The sequence below is a fragment of the Tenrec ecaudatus genome, chromosome 1 (genome assembly GCF_050624435.1).
Source record: "Tenrec ecaudatus isolate mTenEca1 chromosome 1, mTenEca1.hap1, whole genome shotgun sequence".
In the NCBI taxonomy this organism is placed as follows: Eukaryota; Metazoa; Chordata; class Mammalia; order Afrosoricida; family Tenrecidae; genus Tenrec; species Tenrec ecaudatus.
Genome location: NC_134530.1, coordinates 220,214,152 through 220,226,911, shown reverse-complemented (window position 1 = coordinate 220,226,911; position 12,760 = coordinate 220,214,152). Strand labels below are relative to the sequence as shown.

General features: G+C 47.1%; 1 protein-coding gene across 6 annotated transcripts in view; it reads right to left on the bottom strand.

Moving 5' to 3' along the window:
- The window catches only part of PPP1R12B (protein phosphatase 1 regulatory subunit 12B), a 261,922-nt gene that overhangs the window by 17,318 nt on the left and 231,844 nt on the right, over positions 1–12,760 (bottom strand). For 5 of the 6 annotated variants that reach the window (XM_075528922.1, XM_075528946.1, XM_075528914.1 and 2 more), the window contains 4 exons: positions 9,030–9,046; positions 4,732–4,864; positions 3,481–3,585; positions 72–125 (listed from right to left, as the gene is read on the bottom strand). In XM_075528922.1, coding sequence (XP_075385037.1) covers positions 72–125; positions 3,481–3,585; positions 4,732–4,864; positions 9,030–9,046 — 309 coding nt within the window. The remainder of the gene's footprint in view (positions 1–71; positions 126–3,480; positions 3,586–4,731; positions 4,865–9,029; positions 9,047–12,760) is intronic. The other variant, XM_075528929.1, reaches the window with a different exon arrangement.

Here is a 12,760-nt window from a genome sequence, read left to right as displayed (position 1 = left end):
GGGATGAAACACAGGGGAAGGATACACACACACACACACACACACACTCACTCACTCACTCACTCACATACCCGTTTCTCCATCTCCAGCATTGACGACCGGCCAGAGGTCTTCTCTTGTTTCTGCTGAGGCCGAAGGAAAACAGTTGTTACTCAAGTTGTCTCAGGGTAGTGGCACCCCAGGCTGGGTCAACTGTGCTACTGGACACCCAGAAATGGAAGGTAGGGCTCTGGGTGTGCACTACAGTGGGGGTCCCTGGCAAATGGATTCTGAGAGCTCTCTAAGCCTAACATTTTCTGCCTTTGAGGTGAGTACTCTTCCTTGAGATTTAAAACACAAGTTCAATAATTGCACCCCCCCCCCCCCACACAGACACCACTACCACCATGCAATTTGCTAGTTCTTCAGTTCCAACCACTGTCCCACAAGTCACCTCCCTCGCCATTCTTTTGATTCAACATCTGAGGAAATGAAAAGTGGCCTTTCTTGTTTAAAACACTCTGACCCCATGGCCTTGGGGTCCACGCTCGGAGGGTCCCCAGGGCACTCTCCTGCACAGTTCATCTTTCTGTTTGGGGACCTGAGTCCTTCTTTCAGAGAAGTGTTTTCATGGGGGCTGTGTGTCCTGAGGATCTGCTCTGGTCAGAAATGAGCAGCCCACTTTTCTGTCCTATCTATACACTGTGTTTCCAGGTAAGGCACCATTTTATTAGAATAAAAGATGACACAACTTAAAAATCAGTTACAAAGCTTATTTTAGATCATTGCCCACTTCAATCCCACTGCGTCTTGCAGAGGGGCTAGAAGACAGCTCCATGCTGAGGAGGAGGGCCACCTTTGGTGGTGTGCTGCTTTGCCTGAGGCCCTTTGCACTTAGCAAAACAGAGCTTTCTAAACAGTCAGTAGGCATGTAGTATATATGGTTATTTTTATTCTAATTTTATTACTATGCCTGGAGTCCGACAACAACAGCGAATGAGCACAGGAACTACGCCAGCTGTCCTCTTTGGGTCAATAAGGGACAGTCAGAAGTTGCAGTGAGCACTTGGAATCCTGGTCCTTCCCCTTGCCTTGCCTCTTCTGTCTGAAGGTCAAGGCTGTCTGCCTTGACACGGCATCTTCTAGGACAAGGGAGGGAGGGAGAGAAAGGACGCAGCAGCAGATCCTGTGGCTTGCTCAGGCCCCCCACTTGTCTGTTTCCTCGGCCTGAGAAGCTGTAACGATTTGACCGTTTTCAAGATTCGTTTATAGAAAGAACAGCTAGCTTTTCTTTGGGGGGAGAAAAAGTCCAGCGCCTTAGAGTCAGGGCACACCTTTCAGGTACAGAGTGTGTCAGTGTGGTAGCTGTCTCCACACGAGTGTGCAGGGCCGACAGGCTGCTCTCAGCGTGCCGGCCAAACAGCTCCATGCTTGGTTAAGCCGCACAGCCTAGGCTTGCTGCAGCAGCGTTTCATCTGCACTTCAGTAACTCGTAGGTGGCCAGGCTGCGGCCAGCCCGACAAGCAGCAGAGCAGCTGGCTGGAACCGAGAGCGCTTCCCCTGGCACGGCGGGGCTGCTCTTCCTTTCCAGGCCCTCTGTGTGTGGCACGGTCAGCAGCTTGTCAGCTGCTGGCTGCCACGGTGCCAGGAAACGAGCTCGCTCGCTGTAGAGGCGTCTGCTGCGGGGGAGCAGGGGACAGGTGAACCTGGGTTCCTCAGGACTGCGCCATAATTTTCCATTTACCAGTCCCAGTGATAACGAATGAGAACCAGCAGACCCTCCGCATCATCAGCCATGGATGACGTGACACAATTTAAGTGGAAGATGAGCCCTAGGTGTTTTCTGAGGGTCCACTGTGAATAGCACTCAGCTGTTAGCTAACAGTCGGTGGTTCAAACCCACCCGCCACCCCGCAGGAGAAAAGACCTGCTCCCTTAGAGACAGTAGCCGAGAGAGCTCCACTCTGTTGGAATGGACTCAGCGGCACCCTGCCATGCCTGTGAGCATGAGTCCCGGGGGCGCACGTGGTGAGAGCGCCGGGCCAATAGGAAATCAGAAGTTTGAGTCCACCCAGAGGTGCCTCAGAAGAAGGCCTGGTGATCGACATGGACCTCGAAAGCCCGCAGGGCGCAGCTTGCCTCTGATGCACACGGTCATCACCAGTGGGGATCATGTGCTGGTAACTGGCAGCACGCTTCCTGCTCAGCAACACTGGGGTCAAGAGACTGCCAGCTCCGGCCCCTTCCCTACAGGGAGTGTGTGTGGGGGGGCTCTTGTTCAGTGACTGACTTTTCTTGTCCCACCAGGCTGCTGTCAGTGCAGTCATTAGCGGTGTGAGGCAGGATTCTCAGGAATTCCCTGTCTTAGGGCCACGTTCAACCACTCCACCTAGGCAGAAGGGGATGCCTCTCCAGGCCCCCATGCAGGTCATCTGCTCCATGCCTGGCTAAGCCCTTCTCTAGAAAGAGCCAGTGTCCTGGCTGACCTGCTGGGATGCCAGGCAGCTTGGTGGTGATGTCTTCCAAGTGCTGGCACCCCAGCTCACCCCATTCCAGAACGGTTGCAACATGTTCAGAAGGCACTCAATCTTCTGCCCTCTCGATCCCATGTACCTGGCACAGCCCAGCTCCAGCACTTTGGTCTGCCTATTTGTGCTGTGTCACGCGGCCAGAGCCAACTAGCCCCCTCTGGTTTTCATTTCATGTCCTCTGGGTGAGGAGTATTTTTACTTCTGTTTTTAGCAGCCTTAGTTCCCAGGCCTTTCAGGAGGGCAGTAACTCAAGTGGGTTGCTGTTAACTCAGCAACAACGCAAGCCAGCAGGTCCTTTAGCTCTCAGCTGCAGGGTGTGTTCTGCAGGTGATGATGGCGTTATTACCTCCAGCACCTGCTCGAGCCCCATCTAATTGAACCAGACCCAGCAGTGAGAGGAAATGGTGTGTCTTTTGGCCACTAAGCCTCCTGACTGCCAGGTTGAAGGACAGTGGTGGCTTGGGGAGGCAGCATATGGAGTGAACAGAATCATTGCTTTGGGACTTAAGCCTATGTTATTGGACCAACGCTGCCCTGGATTGATCTAATAAACACCAATTTCTCTAGGCCTCTGTGCCCTGGGTTTAACAGTCTCGCGGACCCTTCTCCAGTCAGTGATGTGCAGATTAACTGAACTGAGGCATGAGGAGGAGCAACAAGGGAGAAGTCCGTTAGGACTCCTCTGTAGCAGAGTGAAGAGACACAAAGCCTAATAAGCATGCCATCTACATTAATTATAGGCATTTGGCCCACTGGGAGTTGTTCACTGAACTATCAATTGTGAATTTACTAAACACTGACAGATTGGGGACTGCCATCAAGTTGGCATCCAAGAAGCTTGCAGCTCCCTGTGTCTAGGGAGACTGCATTCTGACTCTCACTTCCCATCACTAGCTCTCTCGTCTAGCCTGTCTCCTGGTGCACTCACCCTGCCACCCTCCCCACCTTTCCACCTCTTCTCCCCACTTACCTGGGCCATCTTCTCTAGCTTGGATTTTACATCTGTGAGCTCCAGCTGGGCCTCCTGGAGTTTCGTTTTCAGTTTTTGGTTTTCAGTTAGGGCACTCTCGTAGAGCTGGGGAGGTGGGTGCGGAGAGAGGAGAGAATCAGGTCACCTAGCAGAGGTGCTTGCTTCCAGGGTAAGAAGTCACATCTCTCCATCATGAGAATGTCTGGGCTCTCTGGCCCAAGCCACCTGTGTGTGGTGGATGAGGAGATGCAGAGTCCAGGGAGAGAAGGCACTCAGCCAACTCGTCCTGCTCCTCGAAAGGGACCAAGTCCCAGACGCTGAAGACCGAGGACAACAAGGCTCTAACATTCACGGCATGCATCGTGGGGAAACCAACCATCCTGCTTCCTCAGATGGGGATTTGCCTGTATTAAAAGCGTGACTCACCACTACCCCCGCCCCCAATACCAAAGGGAATTATTATTTTTGAACCAGACTAGTGAGTATATTAATTTTATTCAAGTTCTGCTTTAACAAATGTCTTGCTAACAAGAACATTCTTTCCCCAACAGCATCTGAAGCCCCTCACAGGGGTTTCCGAGGCTGCCCTTGGCGCTGGGCACTCTCCCGCAAGAGCCACAGGAATGAAGAGCGCAGTGATCGCTGCTTTATCCAAGCCCAGATGAAGATTACTGCTGTCTTGCCACCACTAAGAAGTATTTCAGGAGCCCTGGGTGGCAGTGGTGACATGCTTGGCTGCTAACCGGAAGGTCAGCAGTTGAAACCACCAGCTGCCGGGCAGAAGAGAGATGAGGCCATCTGTTGTGGTACAGAGTTACCAACTCAGAAACCCCACGGAGCAGATCTACTTTGCCCTGTGGGCTTGCTATGAGTCAGAATCAACTTGATGGCAGTGGGTTAAGCCGCTTTCAGTTGATCTTCATGCTTGTCAAGAAGTAACGGTCTACTAAATGATTCTTAGGAGCTCAGACAGGTGAGCATTCCTTTTATTTGCCCCCCCTTCCTTTTGGCAATTCTCAGTGCCTTGTTTTTTGTAACACCTCTAAAAATCCAATTCTAAGGCACACATTTATTGCATTAAATACAATATACAAAGGGGTCTCTATCTAGCTGTTGGAGCAAAGAGGCAAGTCAAGAAACCTTCCAGGAATTCATTACTATTTGTCAGTGACGCTCCCATTTCAACACTGGTGGAAAGGCGGCAGAGGCCCACACTCTGTAACCCAAGAGCAGGAGAATCAGAGCACCTACTTTTTTATAATCCCTGTTGGTGTCCTCTTCCACCCGGCTGGTCAGGCTGGCCAGGCGCGCCTCCCGCCGGGCTCTCGCTGAGGCTCGGTCATACGAGTCGCTGGTTGTAGGGTTGCTGCCTCCTGATTCCAACCTGTGGGGAATGCAGCAAAAGGTAGAAACTGGGTTGCAAAACAAAGGAGTCAGGGGGCAGGGGCGGGGGGCGGACGGGAGGCTTGGGCAGAGGCAGGCACGAATCTTCCGAAATCGCTTGGCTTGCCTCCGGGGGCCTCCGGGCTAAGCTGTGCCAAAGAACAGAACTGATTTGGAAACTGGTGGTTTGGCCCCAAGTGCTGACTTAAACCGGAGAGCTTTTCAAATTAATTTAGGTTTAAGCTGTTTCCTTCAACAGAGTGCATTTTAAGAACAACTTTCTTGGATGTCAATGGCTCTTGGAAAAGGACTCCAATGAGCTGTCAATGAATCAGAAACATATGGAAGTGGAGTCGGAGGTTGAAGGGGGAGGCACTGTGTGCACACTCTTTAGCTGTACTGCCGGTTTTGCGGGGACCCCACACATTTCAGGGATACCATCGCCAGGGCCAGAGTAGCTAGTTTTCTCCTCTTTTATCTCTGTATTCCACTTGGGGACTGCTATGTCCATGACTAGGAGATTCCCTCAATTTCCAGCAATTAAGCATCACTCTGGCTTTATTTTCACTATCAGGAAGTTCATTAGGGGGAATGGCCTCTCAGCTGACTGACTGCCTGGAGATTGGGGCTCCCTGCTGCAGTGACGACCGTCATCCGGAACCTCATCACTGGTCTCTCCTTTCTTCAGACTCTTCGCCCACCAGGAAAACACGGTTGCATGTGGGACTGCGTTGTGTACAGAGCACGCCAGCAGAGCCTAGCTCCTGGCACTCAGATGGTCTAAAGAGACACAGCTGTGGAGCTTGCAGCCCAGGCCTCAGTCCCGGGGGGTGGGGGGATGGCCCTGGCCCCAGGAGGGGGATAGGTAGAGGAGCTGTCAGAGTGACCTCAATAATGAACTAATGGCCCGTGTCTCTTAGAGAGAGGCTAACTGAGCTCCATAGCATTCTTCCTTGTCTTTATACACAGAAATCTCTTTATTAATTTCCCTGATTATAAGAGCAATATATGCTCATAATTTTTAAGCTAATAATGAAATATCTAAAGTAGAAAGTGAAGGTCATTATGTACTCCTGCCCAAGAAATAACCAGAGTTAATAACGGAGTTCAATTCCTTACAGGATTTTAAGCACATAAATGTTAAGCTATATATTTATATAAATAAAATCTGATAATACATACTGTTGTCCTTCTCCCCTCTACACTTATCCCTGTAATGGTGGCCATCTTACCACATATGTCACAACAGCTTTGCCTCATTTAAAAAAAAAAAGAATGCATGCAGTCTTCTATGGCATGGTTGTATAATTTATTTAACTAATCCTCAATTGACAGACATTTACATTGTTTCAATATTTTTAGCTACTTATAAACAATGCTACTGTGAGTAGAAGTCTGTCAATCTTAGTGGATTTTCCAATTAGTTCCTTAGAAGAAAGTTTTAGAAGTAGAATTATTTGTTCAAGGGCTATGTTTTCAATGTTGGTAGAGACAGCCATATTGAGCCCAGAGAAGTTCATCCTTCCCAACCTGAGACACATACTGTCATTGATTGTGACAGTCTAAAATCATTTGGGAGGCTCAATGGCTTTGGCCATTTACCAGTGTTTGTTTCTGAATTATTCTCCAAAGCACCTCTGTGGGGGGGACTGACAGGGGAGAATCATCTTTCCTTGTTGCCGGGGGGAGCCAATGCCGCCAATCCCATCGCAGGCCGTTCACAGCCATCTTGGTACAGTGTGTAGACATTCCTCCCACTTTACTTCTGGTCTCTGTCTATGGTGTCTGACTAGCAAAGATGTAAAGTTTATATAATTGGGCAATTTTTATCTTCATATAAAAAGCAGCACGCTTGGGAAAGTATTTACTATATAAAGATTATAAAAAAATTCTCTTCTGTTTTTGTGGTGAGATAGCCCCTCCCTCCTTAACAATTGTAATCTATCTATAATCTTTTTTTAAATCTTTTTTGGGGGCTTGTACAACTCTTCTTTTTTTGCTTGTATAACTTTTATCACAATCTATACATCCATCCATTGTATGTCAAGCACATTTGTAGATTTGTTGCCATCATCATTCTCAAAGCATTTGCTTTCTCCTTGAGCCCTTGGTATCAGCTCCTCATTTTTTCCCTTCCCTCCTCCCTCATGAACCCTTGAAAAATTTATAAGTTATTATTATTTTGTCATATCTTACACTGTCTGACATCTCCCTTCACCTACTTTTCTGTTGTTTGTCCCCCAGGGAGGTGGTTATATGTAGATCCTTGCAATCGGTTCCCCCTTTCTACTCCACCTTCCCTCCACCCATCTATAATCTATTTATTTAGTTAGATTGGTTAGAGGGAAGACTATTTTTCCAAGTAGTCAATTATCTCAATGATCACTTATTGAATCATTCTTTCCCACTGAGTTGAAAGTCATCTTTTAATATGATATATATTTGTGTATGTATATTATATAGATATGTATATTTGGTTTTATCTCTGCTTATTCTCCACTTTGTACTTTACTGTATTCACCACTATAGCTTTACAGCAAAATATGATGAAACAAAGCTCACAAAAGATTATCAAGTGCCACTCTCTACTGATTTTGCAAAACTAAGACATTTTCTGCCATGTTAGAAGTATATTATTTATCCCCAGCTGGTGGCTGGTGGGAGAGGTGAGAGTAAGCAGAGGAAGAATATATGCAAGTTTATAAATGTCAAATATGTAGTGAGGTGAATCGGGGGCCTGGTGGTGTAGTGGTTTAGCATTGGCTGCGATCCGCATGGTGGGCAGTTTGAAACCACCAGCAGCTCCGAGGGAGAAACACCAGGCTCTCTATCCCAGTAAACAGTTAACAGTGTTGGAAACCCACAGGGTGTGGGTATGAGTAAGCACTGACTCACAGAGGCAGGGTGTTTGAGTGAGTAGTAAGGTGAAACCAGTTCAGTGACCCAACCAATTAGAAGGGGAGACTGGTTTGCCTTGCACTACGCAGGCGCCGTAACTAAAATTTCCCAGAGTCGGTGCAAAAGGAGATATTGCAACTCTTGGTTCTTAAAAAAGCAACCTTGAATCGTAGCAACCCTATAAGACAGGGTAGAACTGCCCCAGTGGGTTTCTGAGGTGGGAACTCTGTACAGGAGTAAAGTCTTCTTCCTGCATCTGGTGCTTTCAAACTGCGACCTTGAAGTTAGCAGCCCAAAGCATAACCCACTATGCCACCAGAACTGCTTAATCTGTATTTTCTTTTTAAAATTTATTTATTTTTTCCTAACCCTAATATTTTCTTCTTTAGAATATTGATTTTGTACCCATAGCCAGTAAAATTACCAATTGTCATCCCTTAAACCATAAGAAAGTCTGAAATATCCTTAATCCTTCAGCAAGTGCTCACTGGCCCTGAGCTCCTTTAATGCATGACATATCGAGCACCATCTAGGCATGGGCAGGATAGGACCCATTTTAAAATGACAGTATCTAATTTCACTTTATTTTAAAATTTTTCTTTAAAAATGCTTAAAAACCATTTTATTGGGGGCTTGTTCAACTCTTGTCATAATCCATACATACATCCATTGTGTCAAGCACATTTGTACATTTGTTGCCCTCATCATTCTCAAAACATTTGCTTTCTACTTGAGCCCTTGGAATCAGTTCCTCATCTTTCCCCCTCCCTCCCGACAGGATCTAATTTCAATCTCAATTCTGGTATAAAGTCCACAGTAAAGCCTTTCCCGAACAACAAGAATGAATTAATTGCCTCTCTGCCATCTTCACCTGTTCATACTTCGGTCTTGGCATGTACTACATTCTATTGAGATTATCTGTCTCTCCAGGCGTTTGTAGCGATTTAAGGGCAAGGCTCATGCCTAATTCACACAACTTCCCAGGTCCCTGGACGAGGGTCTGTCCCAACTGGCACTTTAGGAAAATTAATTTAGTGGCATTATGCAAGACGACTTGGAAGGGAAGAGTCTGGAGGCAGGAAGGTGGCTGAGAAGCAGTTGCGCTGCTTGAGTCAGGAGATGGTAAAAGTCTGAATGACTGGTGGCTGTGGGCATGAAAAGGGCAGAGAGGATGTAGGAACATCACAAAACTATGCAGAGCTAATTTAATTAGACACACATTTACTCTCAGGCATTAAGCATGCATATAAAATAAGGAAGGTGCTTACCTAGAAAGTCTTTCATGCTGGAGAAGGGAGGAGACAAAAACAAAAACAGCATTAGCAAGAGATGGATTTTTCTGTGTATAAATGTATTTTTCAAACCAGATGTCTCGACTTCACAGCTTAAGATAGAGGTATAATTTAAGAAGAGCAATTAACTGGCAGCACACAAGGAAGCTCAGCTACGTGGCTAGCGTTCGCTTCTACTGGTTTGTATTCTATGGCCCACTAGCTTTGAGACTCTGGGGACAGTGTCTTCTTAAACAGGAAGTCAGCATGGGGTAAAGTGGTCCCAAGCTGGCCCTCTCTTCATAGACCAGCCAACCTTGTGTTCCAGCAGTGTGACCGACGTTCAGTGCGACATTTAGCCTCTTCTCAAGCCCTAACGCTGCCTTACGCGCTGCAACTTACCACCTGAAAATGGGGGTAGGTGAGGAAGAAGGTCCACCCTTCTCTGTAAAATGTTGATTAAAAAAAACACACCAAAAAACCCCCACAAAGAATTAGGCAGTGTGTGCTGTCCCAGAAGAAATGAGCTTTATGGATGCAAACTGCAAGCACGGGCTCCCTGTGGTCACTGTAAATTCCACACGATGATCAAGTCTGTGTTTCACATACAGAGACACATTTATTGATTTACACCAGAGATGGCCTGTACCCGTACCCTTCAGTCCCTTTACTTTTTAAAAGAACTCATAACAATAAAAACTCAAATTAATCTGAATGTATTTATTTATTCCTCTGTTGGGGTATTAGAGAACACCAAAAACCCCACAGACAGACACCAGAGGACTAAGGGCAGCCAGGGTCCGGTAGGCCACCACATGAACAATGAACCCGACTCACTCTGGATGGCACTGCTAGCTGCCACACTGACCAGCCCTGGACGTGACTGGTCTCCCAACCAACACAGCACGACAGGGCAAGTGTGGTGCTGTGTGACCCCTGCGAGACCTTTCCATCCATCACAAGGACCTGGGGTGCCTTTTCAAAGTGGACACATGCTAACCTCGTTCCAGGAGATTCTTCTCCAGTGGGCCTAGAAAGGGCCTTCCCATGTGTATTTTTAGGAGTCCCCAGGTGGGTCTGATATAGTCTTGGATGAAATAACAGCTTTCTGTTTTGAAAGGTGAGACATGACCCGTTTGAGATGAGGGTCAAGAAGAGCACGTGGCCTCTTGTTCATGTTCTCACACACCTGTAGTTTCTTGGGAATCCCCCTAACTCGAAAATCTGAAGTTCTGGACAATTCAGGGTCTCTCCATTTCACCCTGTCCTCCAGGGAGAGCCATACACATGAACCTCCCATACTGACAATGACCACTTCTCTCAACATTAAAGGTGCTTCCAAACTTATATGAAAGTGTTTCAAGTGCACGAAAGTTAACCATCGTGTGATCAGAGGCAGCTTTACAGCACCTGGGCGAATGGAAGTGTGCAGCCCAGGAGCATGGGAAAGCGTGGTGCATCCACAACTCAAGGATAAATGACAGTGCACTCCATGCCAGCGGGCCGAGCGAGTCTCTACTGTATGTAAGAGTTCCTGGTGCACAGAGCAACCTGCAGGCATGGGGCAGAATTAGAAGAGTACACTGCATGAGGGAGCCCAGAGGAAAATGTGGATGTAGTTAACAAGCTTGTCCAAACCACTGTAGGGAGAACAGTCACAGTGGTACCTGGCGGGGTCCCACTCAGGAGGCTTCCTAACCGAAGAGAGCTTCAAGAAGACAGTGTTAGAGACATACCGATAGCCACGTAGCTGCACGCACACAGACATGTATGCATTGTTATAAAGGAGTTTGGGGTGCTTCCCAACATGTCTGCATTTGAGAGCCATCACTAACTTGTTTCCAGTTTCATCCTCAGTGAGGGACTGTGGTAGGTACTCAATAAACTCTGGTGGCAAAGTGGGTTACCTCAAGGTCAGCAGTTTGAAACCACCAGCCAGTCCAAAGGAGTAAGATTAGGATCTTTACTCCCTGTAAAGAATGACAGCCTTAGCAACTCACAGGGGCAGCTCTGTCCTGTCCTGTAGGGTGGCAGAGGGTTGGAATTGACTCGATGGCAGTGAATTTGGTTTTGGTTTTCAGAATGGAATTGTTAGTGCTTCTAGGAGGGAGTGTCATGGCTTTGGCTATACCTCAGGTCTAATTTCTGCTCCAACATCGTCTAGCCATGTGACCTTGGGCAGGTTATCAATTCCTTTAATGGTAAGGATTAAGTGAGGTAATTGTGAGGAAGTATACTCTGAAAATGTAAAGTCCCTTCCCTGCCTCAGTCCCCTTTCTACTTTTTTTTTAAATTATAAGGCTAGTATATTGGCACCTGGTGGTAGTTAGACTATCACGTTAACTTAGGGCCTTTGATCCAAAGACTTGAGTTCACAGTCAATAAAATGAGACGATAATTTAGGAGGCCACCTCGTTTCTCTCACTGCTTGTCAGCAGAAAAGTCTTCAAATTATACCATCCACATGGGAGAGCCCTTCTTGACCATCTCTCCAAAGACAGGCTTTTCCCACTCCCTTAGGTATACAATGATTTATACCCAACCTTCCTCTGGAAATAGAAACCTGCTTCCGCTCCATGTGCACATACCAAGGCCTAATTAACTTCCTGACAACTGACTTGTGTCTTTTTGCCGGCTGTTTTTCCTGAAATGTGGTGACCTCATTGGAAATGCACACACACACACACACACACACACACACACACACACACACACAGAGATTTCAAAGAATGCTAACCATGTCTATTGAGTTAATGCTAGAACAATGGCAGTACCCAGGGAGCCCTTTTCCGTGGCAGCTGATGAAACTGTTGATGCCCTGCGACAAAGCTAAGTGATCGCTGGGCGCTTTGGGCGGGCAGGCTGCATACCCGGCATGACCGCCACGGAGGAGACGGTTGCAAAATGCAAACATGTAAAAGGCACAAGAGTCCACGAGGCTTATGGGCACGAAAAGGCAGATTCCACAGGGTTTTCCAGAGGTCTCCGTTCATGTTTTCCACACGTGGGACTGTCACACCAGTCCCCGCCCCCATCAAGCAGAGCTTCCATCTGAGAAGCCGTGAGTGGTGCTCTCAACTTCTGCCGGCCCGGAGCAGCTGGAAGCAAATAGCATTGTCTGTTGCTTATCATCTTTTCAAAAAGCGTGTTAACGATTCTGTTGCCCTTTTTTTTGTTTGGCGAGGAGGTAGACTTTTATACAAATGTGTAGGAGTGAGTGATTATGGCATGATTCACCTGGATCCAAATATCAGGGGAAACAGCGCTTCCAAGTTCATCTCTGAACTGTCCGAACCTCATCTAATACTGGCCCCTCTCCCTCTAGCTTTTATCCCATGTCTTCTGAAGCTATCTGGAATCCTTGCTTTTTAAAAAATTATAATTCTCTTCCAGGGCTAGGCATAGTGATGTAATGGCAAGGTCAACCCGACCAATTAGAGAAGAGCTCCTGTCTTAAAACCTTAGGGATCCGCAATATTTGGATCCAATCTGAAAATAATGTAAACAATACTATTTTAAAGAAAGTGAGCTAAGATTTGCAAAGGTCATGGTGTTCTTACTGCAATAGACAAGGTTTCTTCTTCATTTATTTCTGGTCTAAGAAAAAGGCTCTTACAGGCTGGCAGGTAACATAGCTTAAAGAAGTATTTCAGATGTAGGATTTAATTTCCCTTCTGATATAATAAAATGGCTTAGCTTTTAGATCAGACTTCCTGATAGTGGTGGAA